Below are 12,703 nucleotides of genomic sequence, written 5' to 3' on the forward strand. Positions count from 1 at the left end.
GCGTGTCTTCATATTACTGGGCAGCATTTGTCTGTATGCTTGAACATGCCGTTTAAAAAAATGGAGTCTGAGGTATAACAGACACAAGTGGCATAATTCTGTTTTTAAAGTAAATTTATTTTAATAAATAATTTAAATAAATTCACGTGAAATACAGACAAATAAAGGAGTCAACTTGAGAATCTCAAAAAGCAAAAAAAAAAAATCTGCAATAATGACGTTACATGGAAAGCAATGAAATTTTAATTTTAGTGTGTCAAATATTCCTCAATCATACAGTTGGATTGAAGTGCCAACATCAAGCATCTTCACCAACACCAAGACAACTTACGGATGAAAATATTGAAAATAAAGTGCATCCTTGAAATATGACTATTGATCCGGTAGCCCATGCCTTCACAAAAAAATTGGTTTGTTTTTTCAGAAGTCTAAACTTTATTCCAGGGATGTAGAATTATGTTTTCCTTTGTTTTGATTTGTTTGAAGATGCAGGGCTACGTTTGTTCAAAGGCACAACCTTTCACGGTGATGGTAACACTGCTAACATATTTTATTACAATTAGCCAATTATTACGGAAGACGAGAGGTTGCAAGACTTTTAAAACCAATTTTATGACCGATCAATATGAGCAACAATAATTCTTCGTGAAGTCTATTGCTACAAGTACTCAATGATTTCCATAAAAAGATACAAAGGGTAAAAGGATTAAATAGCCATTGCCTTTTGCCAATCAATATCCGTCACCTTGATCCAGGCTGTCACTATGAACATGAAGCAAATGTAAGCATTTTTTACAAACCAAATCCAATGTTGTGTTCAAGTAGTGCCCTACAGATTGTACGACGGCAAGCAGCGTTTTTACACATAGACAGGACTCGTCTTTGGCTTGCTAATACTGTAATTTTTCTACAAAGCCAGTTACAGCGGAAAGGCAGCGCAATGGCCTGTACCCTACAAACCTTTCAGCATACAAAAAAGTTTGTCCTAATATTATTCTCATATTTATTTTCACATTTTTTTTCACATAATACTTTTAAAAAACTAAACTAAAATGGTTCTTCAGTTGCAGGACAGAAACATTTTTTTAAAAAAAAAAAGAAACAAAAAAGGAAATATATCATACAATTACCCATGCCCAGTTAGCCCTGTGCTACCATGCTGCTCTCATACAATTCTTTCCTCTTGATAATTGTATTTGATTTTTAAGTATTGCACATATTCTAAATTGTAGTCATATGCTAAAAGGTATTCTACAAACCAGTAATTGTTGAAACCAGGGGTAAGTGAACTAAAAACATTCTATAGGAGCTGATACTAAAAGAAAATAAATTCAAAGTTTTGGATACTGAACAAGATTTAATCAATATGTTTCATTCAAGACTAAACTTCTAAAGCTGGAGGTAGTGAAAATGCTAGGTATTGTAAAATGCAGAATAATTCTGATTTCTTTTCTCAGGCTTACGGACAAACTGACATTTCCTCAACCTACTTTACGAAGACTGACTGCTACGCTCAGTACGTAGATGACCTTAAAGAAAGCACTCTGTAAATGGTGACTTTGCCATTCATAAAGCAGTTATGATTTCTGTGTCCTACCAATTATACCTTTCCTCTAAACTTATTGTTCTAGGTTATATGTCAAACTTCTCATACCCTTTGAGCTGTTTCTTCTTCTTCCTAAGGAAAACGCTAAAATCCTATCTGGCAGGTTCAACAAATGCTCCATATGGCATGTTTCCAACATTTCTGTGGTACTAAATGCTAATTCAAAAGCAAGCTTTGGTCATTTGTAACAAACGTGAGCTACATAAACCCAGGTCTGACATCAGTCTTAAGAAGGACAAAACATTCCTGTATCCCTCCAGACCTGCTGATTATCTACGAAATATCATTTACATACATTAACTTGATTCCTGACCAAAGATTGCCACATACCCTTGCATTAGAGTCTCTTTAGACCAACAGCCCAGTCTAGTATTGCTTTTCAGTGAATTCAATTATGGACTTTTACAGAAGTTCGATTATTGCTCATTTAAGATAATGCAGAGAAACGTAAATATAGAGATTCATGTGCTTCATGTGTGCATGAGTTGCATTTATCTTTATATACTCTCCATTCACCTTACACTGCAACTATGAACCTATATTTTTAAAGCAATCATATTGCTGTAAATTGTCTGTTTAACCACACCTGCAATGGTCCCTGCAGACTCCTTCCAGGTGGATGCTCTTCAGTTACATCTTCATCCATTTCAGTTTATGTAACATGTTTTCCTAGGTCTGTCTTCCAAAAAAGTGTCAGTCTAATTGACCATCAAACAGCTACTGATCTGCTGCTGTCCTGGGTTCACAAACTGCTGCAGCTCAGAGTTTCTGCTCTGGGCTAGGCCCAGATTCCAGCTGCCTTGCTGGGGCAAAATGGAGAGGTGTGCTGGTAGTGGAGGCCAGACGTTGGGCTGGGGCCGCTGACTAATGTGCAAATGTGCCTCCAATAGATGGGCCGCTGAAGCCACCGGGGATAAAGAGGTCGAGAGAGAACAGGAAGACTCAACAGGTTGCTGCCAGAAGGTCTTCTGCATGTTGAGGGGGGTTTGACACTGGGGTAGCAAATGCTGGTGCTCAGTCATAAGGGGAGCTACGGCAGGGGGGTCAGCAAACAGCGAGTTCGAACAGAAGAGGCCGGGGGATGGAGCAGATGTTTGTTGCTGTAATGTCAAAGGTTGCATCTGTTGGTGCTGCATTTGGAGCATTCTGGAAGAAGAACAGAGGAGAATTTCACCGCAAGAACGTAACATGCTAAAGGAGCAAAGGCAAGGAAAAATGACCTTGCATGTGATGTGCTACAAAGTCATAGATGAATGATTAATATACAGTATTTGCCTCAACTGATATGTCTGACTCAACAGTCTCTTGATTATATAAATGGCTGATGTGTATAAAACTAAGTGGAAGGCCACTCACCGCTGTTGGAGCAGCACCTCCTCAAGCAGACTGCGGTGCTCCCGAGGACCCGTGGAGCTGGGAGCACAAGAGTGTCTGCTCAAACCCTTGATCTTGTTGAGCCCCAGAAGGCCTTTGGTTCGGCTGGTCTTCCTGAACTGCTGCCGGAAAGCCCTGATGCCTGAAAGAAGAGATTGTAGATGCTTGCCATTAATGGCCTTCAAGCTTCACGAGGAAACATATTCACTGTTAACTCCTCTGATAAATGAAAGAAATCCATATCTGGAAAACGTTTATAACGCAATATACTTTTGTGCCTATAGATCCATGCCGGAGATGCATACCTTGTGTGAGTGAGGTATCTGAGGCACGTCGGCCCTCCTGAAAGCTGGCCCCAGGCATGCCGCCCTGGGTCTGAGGCAGCATGGCAGAGGAATGTGTAAAAGTGGTCCCCATGGCTACAGGGGACCCAAGACCTCCAGCAGAAGATAGGAGAGCAGACAGGGTGGCGCTGCTGCTGGACGTGGAGGAGGACATCAGGCAGCTATCTGAGGAGGCACCATCCGTGGGACTGACGGAAGATACTACGATACCTGTACGACGTGAAAGATGAAAGAGTCTAATAAGCAGGCAGAAAGGCAGCTATTGTTCAGCATTATATGCACAAATTTCTTTGCTTGGTATAATCTACTATGCATGGGTGACCAGATAATCAATGTCAGGGACAATACTTTGAGCTAGGGTAGGATCTGTAAACACTTAAGTGCTGAGTTCTTGCTGTGTACTGATTGGTCAGTATCCTATAATCATACGTGTGTCACTAATGTGAATGTGAAACAGGCTAGATGAGTCTTTTAGTCAAGGAAACAAACCAGTCAAAGTGCAAGAGGAACTGCATGATTTAGCCAAGCACAGGAGCTTTTCAGTTTTAAAGTAGTTTGTAAAACTTGAAGTACCACAAAGTGCCATCCCTGACATAGATTATCTGGTCACGCTAGTTATGCATGACATAGGTCTACTCACAGGGAGGTGAGCACTGGTGAAAGCGAGCTGAGACCTCAGCCAGGGTGTGTCTGCGGGACGTGGTGCTGGGAAGGTGGACAGGAGAGGCCTGCTGATGCCCTTCCTCCTCCTCCAGGTCTCTGGAACAGGCCTCCTCGCTGATGGTGGTCTCCAGCAGGCTGTTGGGGGAGATGGATCGGGTGCGTAGCAACCCGCTCAGGCTGGTCTCCCCTGGGAAGACCACAGGCTGCATAAAAAAGAAGGGTGTTAGACAGAAGACACAGGACAACGGTGGCTGAAATTGCATTCCCGCCACAGCCGAGCAGCCCAGAATAATGCTATAAAAATAACTCACCTGGAACAAGCTGTTGGAGTCATATTCTACCTCAGACTGGACAGGAATGTTCTCTTTGGCTGGGAAGGGAAAGGCTGTCCTGAAGGATTCCTGCATTACCTAGTAGAGAAAAGGAAGACTGCTATCAGGCAACAACAACAAAAAGGCAAGTAGTACATTAGAAGAATAAAGCAGTAGTACAGTAGACTGCTGCACACCTGCTAGTTAACCTCACCTCTGGGACGGACGAATCAGAGGTGCTGCGAGACCTCTGGTTCCAATTCCCACACTGCCGGCCCAGCTGGAGACTACAGTGATCTTTCACCCTCTCTTGAAGTAAATAGTAGATGGCAGAGAAGTGGTTGTAGCTGCTGTTCTGCAAGGACTGCATTGGCATGCAGAGGGAAGGAGACACAAGAGCCAGACATAAATATTGTAGACTGCCCCGGCATAAAACCCAAATTAATATATTCCTTGACCACAACAGGAAAATAGGAACACAAAGCAGCCTTCAAGACTGTCATATGGAGAGCTGTCTAATGGAATAGCATGCATTTAGTAGCATGAAAACTGAGACTACAGGGATTCCACAAAAACAGCCGCAGCACAAATCATTTTCGTAACATTTTCACACAATTCAGCTGCGCCCATATGCTGTTACCTCAATGGTTCTCTGTCTGTCGATTCCCAGTGTCTGCATGATCTTCAGTACGTGCTCGCTATAGTCACCCAGCCTGGAGTTATAGGTAAGGACCTGATGGGGTGCTGTTGGGTCAGTGAGCATCCAGCGGTGTTGTTTAATCTGGGAAATGGTGATTCGCTTTGCCGGGTCTAACACTAGCATTTTCCGGATCAGGTTTTCACAGTCTGGATAAAAAGGGAACAAAAGGGGGCATGTCAGGAAACATCTCCTGGTCCTTCAGATGAGTATATTTCTGACGTTTATTTGTGGGCAGGAAGAATGCTGATGCAGAAATTAGAGGTTTGCAGGTTCTTTTCTCTGCACTTTAGAGATCTGTCTCTAGGCAAGTCAGCATTTCCCAAGAGTGAATGTGTACGCATGAGCATACAGGCGATCGTTATCCTTGGGGCCATAATCACAGTGCATACCTTCAGACATGAAGAATGGAATTCGGAATCGGCCCTCCATCACTCTCTGTCTCAGTGCAGGAAGGCTTGCACCATCAAAAGGAAGGGACCCACACACAAGTACATAGAGCACAACACCGAGACTCTGTGAAGGAGAAGAACAAGAGAAGATTACTGGCCATTCTGTAGATTCTACTGAAGGTATTTGTGGCAAGAAAAAGCCTGAGGGATGAGTGAGTTGTCTTCTTGTAGCGAGTTGGCCTCCTTACCCAGATGTCCAGCTGTGGCCCTTCATATTCCTTTCCCTCAAAGACTTCAGGGGCAGCATAGGGTGGGCTCCCACACCAAGTGGACAATGGTTCTCCAGAACTGTAGAAATTCCCAAAGCCAAAGTCTAGACGAAAGAAAGAAACAGAACCACACTCTGTATTATTCGTGCATAATTATGGGTCTCTCACATTTCATTCTGCTTCGTGATTTGGCATAATGTGGTGTTGAGGTATCGGTAGAGATTTGGGGCCCCATGAAAGTACATCATCCAGACCAATCATATAATGTTCCAATATTTTAGGGCCCTTGAAATCATCCTAACTGCCCCCCTCCGCTTACAGTGCCCCTGATGTTGTTATAATAAATCTGGTTATAATATATTTATATAACAGATAACATTTCTAGATGTGCAACATATCTGTTGAGGATGCTAACAAGCCTCAAAGCTCCATTTTCTAAAGCATCAGACTTTGGCTCCTTAAGTAATTTGTTTTACCTGCCAGTTTAATGTTCATATTAGCATCCAGCAGGAGGTTTTCAGTCTTGAGGTCCCTGTGCACAATATGTGACCTGTGACAGTAATCGACTGCCTCCAGTATCTGCCAGAATTTCTTCCTTGCCTCTCCTTCACTCATACGTCCACTGGAGGTCAGATAGTCTGCACACAAAAAAAAAATCAAACAGAGCTGAGCACAACCATTCTGTGGAAAATTACATTTTATAGGCTGCGGTTATTCAAACACTTGTTACTTAACGAGTGCAATAAAAATCCGAAAAGAGATGCTCTAACCTTAACATTAATGTCATCAGCAAAAGCTGCCGTTGAAGTCAAAGTGAAATTTACCAAATATCAGGCTTAGTCAGTGATCAGAAGAGCAGGTTGATGGGTTAAGATCACTTACCAAACATCTCTCCATTTTCGGCATATTCTGTAACGATGTACAACATGTCTTTTGTCTCCATGACCTGCAAAACACAAAAAAGCTCTGTGTTAATTGGTGCATGAATCATGTGGTGCATGTGACTTCTTTCTGTAACTTAATAAATTCATACATTTAAAATGATACAAAGTAATACAGTGTCCACTGTAGATCTAATCCCTTGTATCCGAAGTGTCCAATACTTTTACCCACTATATCCTTAGACCTTATACATATACAGATATTCATAGTTTTGTAAATATGATGCGCTTTGTTTGTTTATAAAATCTTGTGAATATGATGCAGCATATTTGCTGTAAATCTAAAAAGGTAGTATAAAAACACTGAAGATCTTAAATCTAATTCAGTACATGTAAATGTCAGCTGGAGGGAATCATTTTAGAATAAATGTTGGTATATGCATTTAACCTAAAGAAATGCTTTGTTTTTCACTTTGAGTCCGATATCAATGGTTTCTGTTCAGTTAATCGGCCTCTACCCCTCCTCACCCTCCTCAGATCCCCAGAGACTCGGGAGCTGCAGTAAGACTAGAAGCAAAGCCGGAAGGGCTTGACCTTGCATGTCCAGAGGGGAGCAGTGTTGACGGTGTGCGCTGCTGAAACGCACCAGAACCAGTGGCAGCGACAACGAAAGACATCCTGCGCCTCAAATTTCTCACAGAAACTAAGTGTCGACAAGCTTTGGTGAAACATCTGAATGCCGAAAAATCATTTTCATGTAAAAAACAAAATGCTTCCTGCATAGTTTACATAATGCAAATATATTACACGATATTCAGCTTGCTTTCTGCCACTGATCCATCTCTAAATCTAACAATAAGTGTAAACTGACAATTTAAGAAACATGGTAAAATATAAGAACGATTTTAATGTGAAATTAATAGAACTCGATTACCAAAGCAATACAGACTAATATCCAGACTGAAATTAAACTGCATCAGATTTAAAAGAATATTTCAATGTTCTTTGCAAGCACTGTGTGTTGTGCTATATTGTCTGTATTGTGCTAAAAACAGTTTTCATCAGTCCATATCAGTGTTCTGGAATTTAACTATTTAACTGCAGTACTCCTTAAAATCTTTTAACCTACAATTCGTAGACAAAACCAAGCAGAACCCAGGCAATTAAAAAAAAACAGCAAAAGACCTTGAAATGCCCAAGATTAGATTAGTAGAGGGTAAAACAGCAGGATTGTACATGGAAAATTTTGCCCTTGTGCCTTAAACTTCAGGTGACTTGTGTGGCACTCTGCAAATGTCTTGACGCTAATCGAGCCAGACATTCGGACCCCTGAGTCTCTGATCACTTGTTCCAGCACTATCTACCTCACACGTCTACTCAAGTGCCAAAAAGCCAGGTAAAGGGCAAAAAGGGATTATGCTGATACCTGCTGATACCTCCTACTCAGTGACCATTACACATAGAAATCCATATAGGCGCTTTACAACGGGGACAATAGTTGTGGGGTTAGGGTAATGCCAGAATGTGAGAGACAAATGAAGACAAACATGGCAGAAAATATTCTAGATTTTCCTTGCCCAAGTTTCAGCATATCACTATATGCACATGCATATCCAACCTTGCCGAATCTCACTGACGTTATTCAGGCAGAAGAATTCAAAGGCCTCCATATTATTAATGGACCTTCAGTGGTCATTAGCCAACATTATCTTAATTTCTCAGTCTGTTCCTTGCTGTCATTTTCCTTATATATCTTCCAATCCTAAACCAGTGACCGTCACCAAAAAGAAGGATTCAAATTAGATGTATTAAACAAAATAAACAGGCAGAAACTAAAGCTCTGTGATCTAGCAGCTAACATACATCCATCCCTCTGGTATCTGAACCTTTATCGGATGGAAAATAAGGTGCTTTTCAGCCATTCTAGCATGGCACTCAGACAGCATGCAAAGACGAAGCAACCAGCTATTGTTCTGATATGGTGCATTTGTCTGAAGCATGATACATGCATATGCCCTGGGTATTGGCACTGGCATGAATTCATACATTTTTTTTTTCAGCTATTAAGCTGAAGGGGTGCAGTATTACCTGATACAGCTTGATGATGTGGGGGTGACTGAGGAGCTTCATTATCTGCACTTCTCTGTAGATCTTCTCGAGGTTTGACGGATCGAGTCTCTTTTTGTCAATGATTTTGATGGCCACCTACGTAATAAAGCATGCATCAACATTAGAACGCTACACATACTACAGAACATAAATATACATTATAGTTAAATGTCATCCTAAACATAATTGTGGTAGATATAACGATATATCTACCGCAATCCTGTGCAGGATTATTGATAGGATTTAAAATACCATTCAAATATACGGGAAACTTACCAGTGTTTTTGTGACTTTGTGCTTGGCCAGTTTGACCACAGCAAAGTTTCCTTTCCCCAGTGTGCGAATGATTTCATAAAAGCCAACCTGGAGAGGCCTGCAAGTAGATGTGCTGGTATGAGACCCTGGCCTGCCTTCGGAGATGATCACCATGGTGGCAGAATGTTGCAGTTCAGTGTTCAAGTGTGATTAGTTTTCAGTAGTCTTCGTCACACCTGCAGAACAAATGCTGTACATCAGGCGCGTGATCGGATTCTGTAAATGATCGCATCATTGTCACCCTATTGGCACATCTGCAGCTTAATAATGAAACTAGTGCGAATGCATAACCGTTACTTTACATCCCCTTTTAATAGTAACGTGTTTAAGCATGCCACTTCCCCGAAAAGCTGTTACCCAGTCGAAATAATAAACGCATAAATAAAAAATAAAGAAAATGAAAAACACATATAAATACGACGGTAACAATACATCTGAATTACACCAAAGACTCTTCCATTAAACCTATACCAAATAACAGAAGCTTCCATTTCAGGATTCGTTTCTCCATTTTTATCGGATATTTTAATTAGTAAAAGAAGGGGAAAAAACTAGATAAATCTTGTCCTATCGAATCGACTTCTACGCACCGTGTAATGATATAAAAGTGAAAGCATTACTATTCTTCTATTCTTGGATAACCGTCGTCAAATACAAACCGGTAGAAACGTTAGCAATACATTATAACATTGGTTAAAAGTAACCAAATTGACCAAATCAAATATTTAATATAAATTCAATAATATCTTTTAGTCATATCTGTTTTTTGTTACAGTATCTGGTCATGAAGCGAGATTGAAACATGTATTTTGTTAAGTATCTAAGGTCGAATATGTCCCCATACAAATTTCATCTTGATCACTTACCTTAAAAGACATTCGAAGTTTCTTCCACCATTCTATTGTCACTTCTGGCAAAATATCCCATAAAAACTGAACATGCAAAACAGCCTCAACCTGAACTAAAGGTTTAAGAAGGACCAAATTTATGCTATATTTTTAGTCGTGTATTTTATTTAAACTGAGTGTTTAACACTCTTAGATGCATTGTAGCTTGCACGTAGCGTGCATTCCACTGGCATGCACGAAGCTACAGGGCACTCTGTTGAGGAACTCTACCCCCCTCCCCTCTGCCATAACAAATTGATACCCACCTCATTAACGTCACACTAGCGTCAGAGCTCCAAGCCGGCCGCAAGGCCGGGCGAGAGCGCAAGGCGCCAGTTGCCGGGCAACCGTGGAGCTCCGCACGGTCTGACGCTAATGGTGATGGAAGGGTTGCCTGGAGATGAAGACGGTGACGTAAATAACGAAGACTTGCCACCACGTGATACTCCCTTTCAAGCTGTTTATTGTAAACGCGGAGTACGTCTGCTGTCCAGCGAAGAAGGCAACAGACAGTAGAAAAATGTTTGTTCTGGTTTTCACATTTATTTTTAAATAGCTGAGCGGCTTCGTGGATGTACAGCGTGGTGTGTAAACGAACTCTCTTAAGTTTTTTTTATATAATGAAGGCGCGACCTTTTAAAAGTACAATGGTTTTTCCGTGCATTTTTAGTTATGTCGCTCAAAGCATTATTGCATTGGATAATCTCACACTGATGTACGCAGTTGCACATTTCTGTCGTCGACTTCTTGTAATAGTTCCCAGGGCAAATAAACTAGCACAAAAAAAAATGAAATTCTCACTAGTGTATTGAACCGAGTGTATTTCGGTTTTGACTGATTGTTATTTGTACTTCGACTTTAATGTCAGAATGCATGGCAGCAACGCGTTTATACATTTCGATCTGAAACGTACTTGTGACCTTTTGCTGCCAGTAATCACTGAATCAGTAAATCTCAACCCTTAAATCTGTCGTGGCAATCGTCCAATAGAAATAAGGCTGTGCAGAGGAATGGAAAAAATGAAATTAATAAAATACCTGGAAGAACTGCAACAGTGCGTGTTATTACATCGTTGTTCTTTTGCTTCTACTTCTCCGAAAGCAGTCATGGTATCCTTCTTATTACGCTGCTACTTGGCGGTTTTCCAATATTTTGGAGATATCTGTTGTTTTCTCGAATATTCAATCGCTGATCGGAATTTGGTAGTTTTTTTTCTTTGAGATGTGTTTCCCATACAGTAGGTCTATTAAAACTCCACAATTACAGTTTTTTGCTGTTTCGGATTTGAAATATTTATTGTTTTTTCTATCACATTCTGCTTTACAATCATTAAGACCGTTGCTGTTTATTATTAGTATTTTTATCCATGACAATAATTAATGGGTACATTTTTACGTCTAACACTGATATAGAAAATTAAGAGTCACAAAACTGAGAAGCAAGTTCTCTCACGGCCCTCTCCATTACTCGGTGTTATCACTCTGAATAAGCAGTAATATTATGTTATATTATTAATAATATCAGTAGGAACTCGATTGCTTTATGGACGAACAGCCATTCTGCGTGAAATAAGTCTAGAACTAAAGAAATGGCTCGGTATTGGAAGGCCAGGGTTAGCAAAATGCCATGATATCAGCTAGCATTTTTAATGTGAAATTCGTGAACTACCATAGCAATTACCATAATGGAAAAAAAGAAGAGGGAAGTAGTAAACGTCACATTTCACCATAACATGGAAACGGTCAGCTCATACTGGTTAATTTGTAGAATTAAAAAATGACATACAAACCATTAACTTTGCTCAGATGTCATGTCAACCTCTGCGACTACCTCTGCAATAGCTACCTGAAAGATGCCCTCATGAAGTGTGTTAACACCCAGCAAAAAATGTACTGTGCATGTATTAATCATGGAATAAGAGAAAATACTTTGATATGACACCATTTCATACAGATCCCCAAAACCTGTTATACGGCCGAGATGAGAAGTGCACTTGCGTTAATTTTAACGATTCAGTGAGTTGCTGCTTGTTCAGAGCAAAAGCACTGAGTAATGCTGAGGGCCTAAAGGGAACTTGCCTTTCAGTCTTGTGACTCTTTTCTATAATACAGTGTTAGATGTAAAAATGTTCGCATTTTGAAACAGAAGTCAGTATTAAAGTGCCAAATTTTTTAAATAGATTGACCTTTTGCTACCTATTTCACAAACTAAGGGCAGCATAACATGAATATATAATACCATATCAAAGCAAGAAAACAGATTATAAAATATAAATAGCCATTACCATTCTGCCTCTATTACATATTCTGAGTAATTTTGGAAGGCTGCTGTAGATAAACTTGTTAAAATGTATGTTTCATTTTGAGACAGCCATTTTTGTAATCTATTTTGCAGACTCACTTCACTGTCTTCATACACTCAGCGAAACTGTAGTTTGATGTGTTTAATATTCAGTTGCTTCCCCTTTTTTTTGGGTGGGGTGGGGGGGGGGGGATGCAGAAGTACCACTACCGTTATATCTAAGTCCTTCCGCCACTACCCAGCCTTCTGACTGCAACCCAACACTGATGTCTGAGAGGATATAATAGGGCCAATGATTCATATCACTCAGGCCTCCTACTATGTCATAAACTTGGAGTATTTTTGACGAATGTGACCTCCACTGCCCCAGCCCATACACACAAAAGCACACACACCATATGCAACATCAACATATCTTGTGTCTTGTGCTATCATTTGTATGAAAAGCATAGCTGGTCTGCAAATCTCTTGTATGGCAGGCTTTTAGAACTTTAATTGTAATTTTAAACATGGGGTTGAGTTTTGAATGTAGCTCCAGCTCTGGATGTGCACAA

The 12,703-nt window shown here is 40.5% G+C and overlaps 1 protein-coding gene across 2 annotated transcripts; it reads right to left on the bottom strand.

Moving 5' to 3' along the window:
• Positions 1-225: 225 nt before the first annotated feature.
• Positions 226-10,244, bottom strand: LOC125709699 (serine/threonine-protein kinase SIK2-like). 2 transcript variants are annotated; one of them, XM_048978387.1, is made up of 14 exons: positions 10,115-10,244; positions 8,923-9,137; positions 8,626-8,742; positions 6,539-6,602; positions 6,133-6,294; positions 5,636-5,760; positions 5,388-5,511; positions 4,939-5,144; positions 4,513-4,662; positions 4,299-4,397; positions 3,965-4,190; positions 3,286-3,534; positions 2,963-3,122; positions 226-2,752 (listed from the first exon to the last, which is right to left on the bottom strand). In XM_048978387.1, exons 2-14 carry the CDS (start codon positions 9,073-9,075, stop codon positions 2,305-2,307), a joined length of 2,283 nt encoding a protein of 760 aa, XP_048834344.1. In that variant the 5' UTR covers positions 9,076-9,137; positions 10,115-10,244; the 3' UTR covers positions 226-2,304. The 2 variants fall into 2 exon arrangements, with proteins under 2 accessions (XP_048834344.1, XP_048834343.1); XM_048978386.1 differs by lacking the exon at positions 10,115-10,244 and adding an exon at positions 9,828-10,090.
• Positions 10,245-12,703: the final 2,459 nt, after the last annotated feature.

The sequence above is a fragment of the Brienomyrus brachyistius genome, chromosome 16 (genome assembly GCF_023856365.1).
Source record: "Brienomyrus brachyistius isolate T26 chromosome 16, BBRACH_0.4, whole genome shotgun sequence".
Taxonomy (NCBI): domain Eukaryota; kingdom Metazoa; phylum Chordata; class Actinopteri; order Osteoglossiformes; family Mormyridae; genus Brienomyrus; species Brienomyrus brachyistius.

Excerpts from the sequence above, each read along its gene's own strand:
- LOC125709699 (XM_048978387.1), bottom strand. The coding sequence starts at position 9,075 with ATGGTGATCATCTCCGAAGGCAGGCCAGGGTCTCATACCAGCACATCT. Across the intron at positions 5,145-5,387 it reads TCCATTCTTCATGTCTGAAG|ACTGTGAAAACCTGATCCGG; the intron begins GTATGCACTGTG and ends CTTTTTATCCAG. Across the intron at positions 3,535-3,964 it reads TCACCAGTGCTCACCTCCCT|GTATCGTAGTATCTTCCGTC; the intron begins GTGAGTAGACCT and ends CACGTCGTACAG.